Consider the following 3,237-nt stretch of genomic DNA (forward strand, 5'->3'; position numbering starts at 1 on the left):
TCCCGATCTCTGTCTCTGTCCCGGTCTCGCTCTCTGTCTGACTTATCAAACTGCCTCTCAGTTCTCTCATCTCCACCCTCAGCTAAACAAAAAAGGCAACCGTCAATAGGCAGGCCGCATTATGCCATTGTTTTCCAGATGACTATCAGACCCGCAAGGATCTATGAGTCACACGTGACAAGATTGCAAATGATCACATGTTCCTCACCTAATGTTAACTTAACATTGTAATGTCATACCTCTTTGTTTCTTGGCCGGTTTCGTTACCACTGCAGATGGGTCATTTGGAGACAGCCAGGCCACCAAATCAGTCTCCACATTCCAGTAATAAGGAAGACCACTGTGGGTTGAATGAAGAATGTGCAGCCAAAACATAAACAATAATCTGTTACATACATTACTTTTAATGAATAATGTAATTAGGAAGTTGTTTGACTGAATTAACTTGATAAGTCACTGATAACACAATATTAACCTATAACATTGTAAACAAGCAGCTGAGTGGCCAAGCTTACATGCAGGGAACCCCACAGTACTAAATATTAAATAAGATATGATAAAACAAACTCATGATAAACAGTTTCATCCTGTCTCTTTTGACAATAACAGTTCAACATGAGTTTATTGGAAGTTTTTTTATTATTATTATTCCAACAGTGTTAAATTGGCAAAATCTCTGTTCTTACTTTTATTTCATTTCAGCCATTTTCTCAATGAAAATCACTTTTCATCACAAAGTCCTTAACATAAGTCAGGTTACAAATTATGGAGAATCCATAGTTTCAAAGCTACACTCATCTCCAAACAACATAGACTTACAAACCAGAAATATAGTCCTATTATGACCGTTATTTAAGTCTAAGATATTCAGTGATGAAATGAATCTTGTAATTTGTTATTAAAATTAGCTCTGTTTGATTCTTAGGTTTAACTCCATAGTAAACATGTCCAAGCAATCAATTAAGATTTTATGGGACTTTTACCTTTAAAAACTGCAACAATGGTAAAACATGAAAATACTGCGGAAATCAAGTGTACGTACCAAGCAGGGTCAAACACTTTGTACCAGTTTGGTGGTAGATTTTCTATTCTGGTGGCTTCATAATCTACATTGTTATCATCGTAATCTTCAGCAATAATCTCTTCATCTACTTCTGGGTGAATTTGAGGAGAGGGGAAAAAACTATTAGATCACTCTTGAAAAAGTATGAAACAAAGAAAAAAATGTCTGATTGCACTTGTAAAATGTTTTCTACTACCGTGCTCTGTCGGTTTAACAATTCCCCTCTTGGCCAAGCGGGCCAGCAGTGCTGGAGGCAGAGGCATCCTGAAACACAGAGGACTGGTGTTTAAATCACAGTGCTTTATCTACAGACTATTTTGTTATGACATTTCGTGTTATCCTAAGATGTATAGAAAGGTCTTTGAATTAGGATTAAGAAATGGGAGCTTGAGAAAGCTTCAGTGAAGGCAATACAGGGGTTCACCAGTCATTTCAATATTTCACAGACTAACGTTAGGTCATTCTCCTCTGCACGCTGCTTTCGTACCTCTGTGGCTCTGAAATGACACGTTAGCTTGTAACATTACTGACATCCCACCTTTTACAGCTCGGGTTTGGCGAAGGTTCTCTTTACAAAAATGAGACATTCACAATTCTGAAATCATTCAATTTACGTAAAACAGATATTTCGCCCGCACAACAAAACAATAACGTTAAATGCACCACCCATCGGGAAACTCTGTTACAAACGAAAAATTAAACCATTTAAAACATTTGTACGTCTAGGCGGTAACATCTGAACTACAACAATACGCATACATTTTTCCATACAAACAGCGAATTCAAATCAGGCTGTCTCTACCTTCTATTTTTTTTAAAATCGCCTTTCTTATCGTTGAGTAAGTTGCAGCAGACACCACTTCTCAAAACAGCACTGGCCGCGCAGAATGATGACGTCACCATGAGCTCTTGACGACAACAAATATGGAGGAGTATATTCGTGAACCTTGGTAAGATTAGTTGTTAAAGTATTTATCTTGCTCTGAATATTTAAAATAGGTATTCCAGAGTCCATGTCTATGATTGATCAGATAATTGTACTAGCACATTTTGTGAATTGTAGGCTACAGCTGTACAGTGAACGGAATATGTATTAAACAACCTATGTTGGGTTGCAACTATAACCATTTTATAACAACTTTCATCGTTTAATGTGTCGATTAGTTTTTTAGTGCAAAATAGCAACCTTGTGAAATCTTCATAATGATTATATTTGCTAATTTAATTCAAAACCTAAAGAGATAATATAAAAGAGGAAAGCAACAAAGTCTCAGTTGCAGGAAGTGTATTTAGGGGATGTTTGATATTCCTATATGATGCATAACTTTAATCAGTTGGCAATAGTGCAGCACCGATAATAGAAATTTGGATGTAATGGCTCAATAGTGCAGCACTGATAATAGAAATTTGGATGTAATGGCTCAAACAAAAATGCCACAAATTCACTGTCAATGAACAAATCAGATACTAATATCACAATCCAAAAATACTGCAAGGACTCAGTATGAATTTTGTTATGTTACCAGACTTCTCTCCACAGTGATCTAATTTGGAATGGCTTTTTTACTGACATAACTCAGCATGAGTGTTGTACAGTTACTATTGCGGCTTTGGAGGACTGACAATGTAAATCTTGCAACATAAAGTATATGTTTGTCTACTTTTTATGTTAAATGATTTGTCCTGACATTACATTCCTCCCTCTCTCTTCTCAATAAACAGTCCCTGGAGGATAGTCGATGACTGTGGAGGTGCTTTCACCATGGGTGCTATTGGAGGAGGTGTGTTCCAGACAATTAAGGGCTTTCGAAATGCCCCTGCAGTGAGTTCAGTACCTACTTATTTGCTCTCTGGCTCTCATTGGATTTTTAAAGGCAGAATTTAACCGTGCTCTCATGTTTCAGGGTGTCAGACACAGACTGAGAGGTAGCGCAAACGCAGTGAGAATAAGAGCTCCACAGATTGGAGGTGGGGAGATTTGCTTTTCTAAGACCTGTTAGCTCTCTGAATTACTGAGACTACTACGTAGTTTCATTGTGTGAAACTAAAAGCGCATATTTAGCCACAGATTTGCATTTACCAGTCTGTTTTTTTTGTCAGTACAGGCAGCTTTGCTGTATGGGGTGGGCTCTTCTCCACTATTGACTGTGGCCTAGTTCGCCTCAGAGGGAAAG

The 3,237-nt window shown here is 37.6% G+C and overlaps 2 protein-coding genes across 3 annotated transcripts in view; one reads left to right on the plus strand and one right to left on the minus strand.

Annotated features, from left to right (window-relative positions):
- pqbp1 (polyglutamine binding protein 1) overlaps positions 1-2,000 on the minus strand; it is a 2,956-nt gene extending 956 nt beyond the window's left edge. The window contains exons 1-5 of one of the 2 annotated variants that reach the window (XM_020611807.1): positions 1,602-1,828; positions 1,260-1,327; positions 1,043-1,154; positions 240-340; positions 1-82 (exon numbers count right to left, since the gene is read on the minus strand). The exon at positions 1-82 is cut by the window's left edge and continues 89 nt beyond it. In XM_020611807.1, the coding sequence (XP_020467463.1) occupies positions 1-82; positions 240-340; positions 1,043-1,154; positions 1,260-1,326 (362 nt within the window). In that variant the 5' untranslated portion in view covers position 1,327; positions 1,602-1,828. Of the gene's footprint in view, positions 83-239; positions 341-1,042; positions 1,155-1,259; positions 1,328-1,601; positions 1,829-1,865 lie in introns of those variants that run through there. The other variant, XM_020611806.1, reaches the window with a different exon arrangement.
- LOC109966723 (mitochondrial import inner membrane translocase subunit Tim17-B) lies at positions 1,933-3,237 on the plus strand. Its single transcript, XM_020611808.1, has 4 exons — positions 1,933-2,013; positions 2,786-2,885; positions 2,968-3,031; positions 3,164-3,237. Exons 1-4 carry the CDS (start codon positions 1,988-1,990, stop codon positions 3,217-3,219), a joined length of 246 nt encoding a protein of 81 aa, XP_020467464.1. The 5' UTR covers positions 1,933-1,987; the 3' UTR covers positions 3,220-3,237.

Source organism: Monopterus albus, unplaced genomic scaffold, assembly GCF_001952655.1.
Source record: "Monopterus albus unplaced genomic scaffold, M_albus_1.0 scaffold118.1, whole genome shotgun sequence".
Taxonomy (NCBI): domain Eukaryota; kingdom Metazoa; phylum Chordata; class Actinopteri; order Synbranchiformes; family Synbranchidae; genus Monopterus; species Monopterus albus.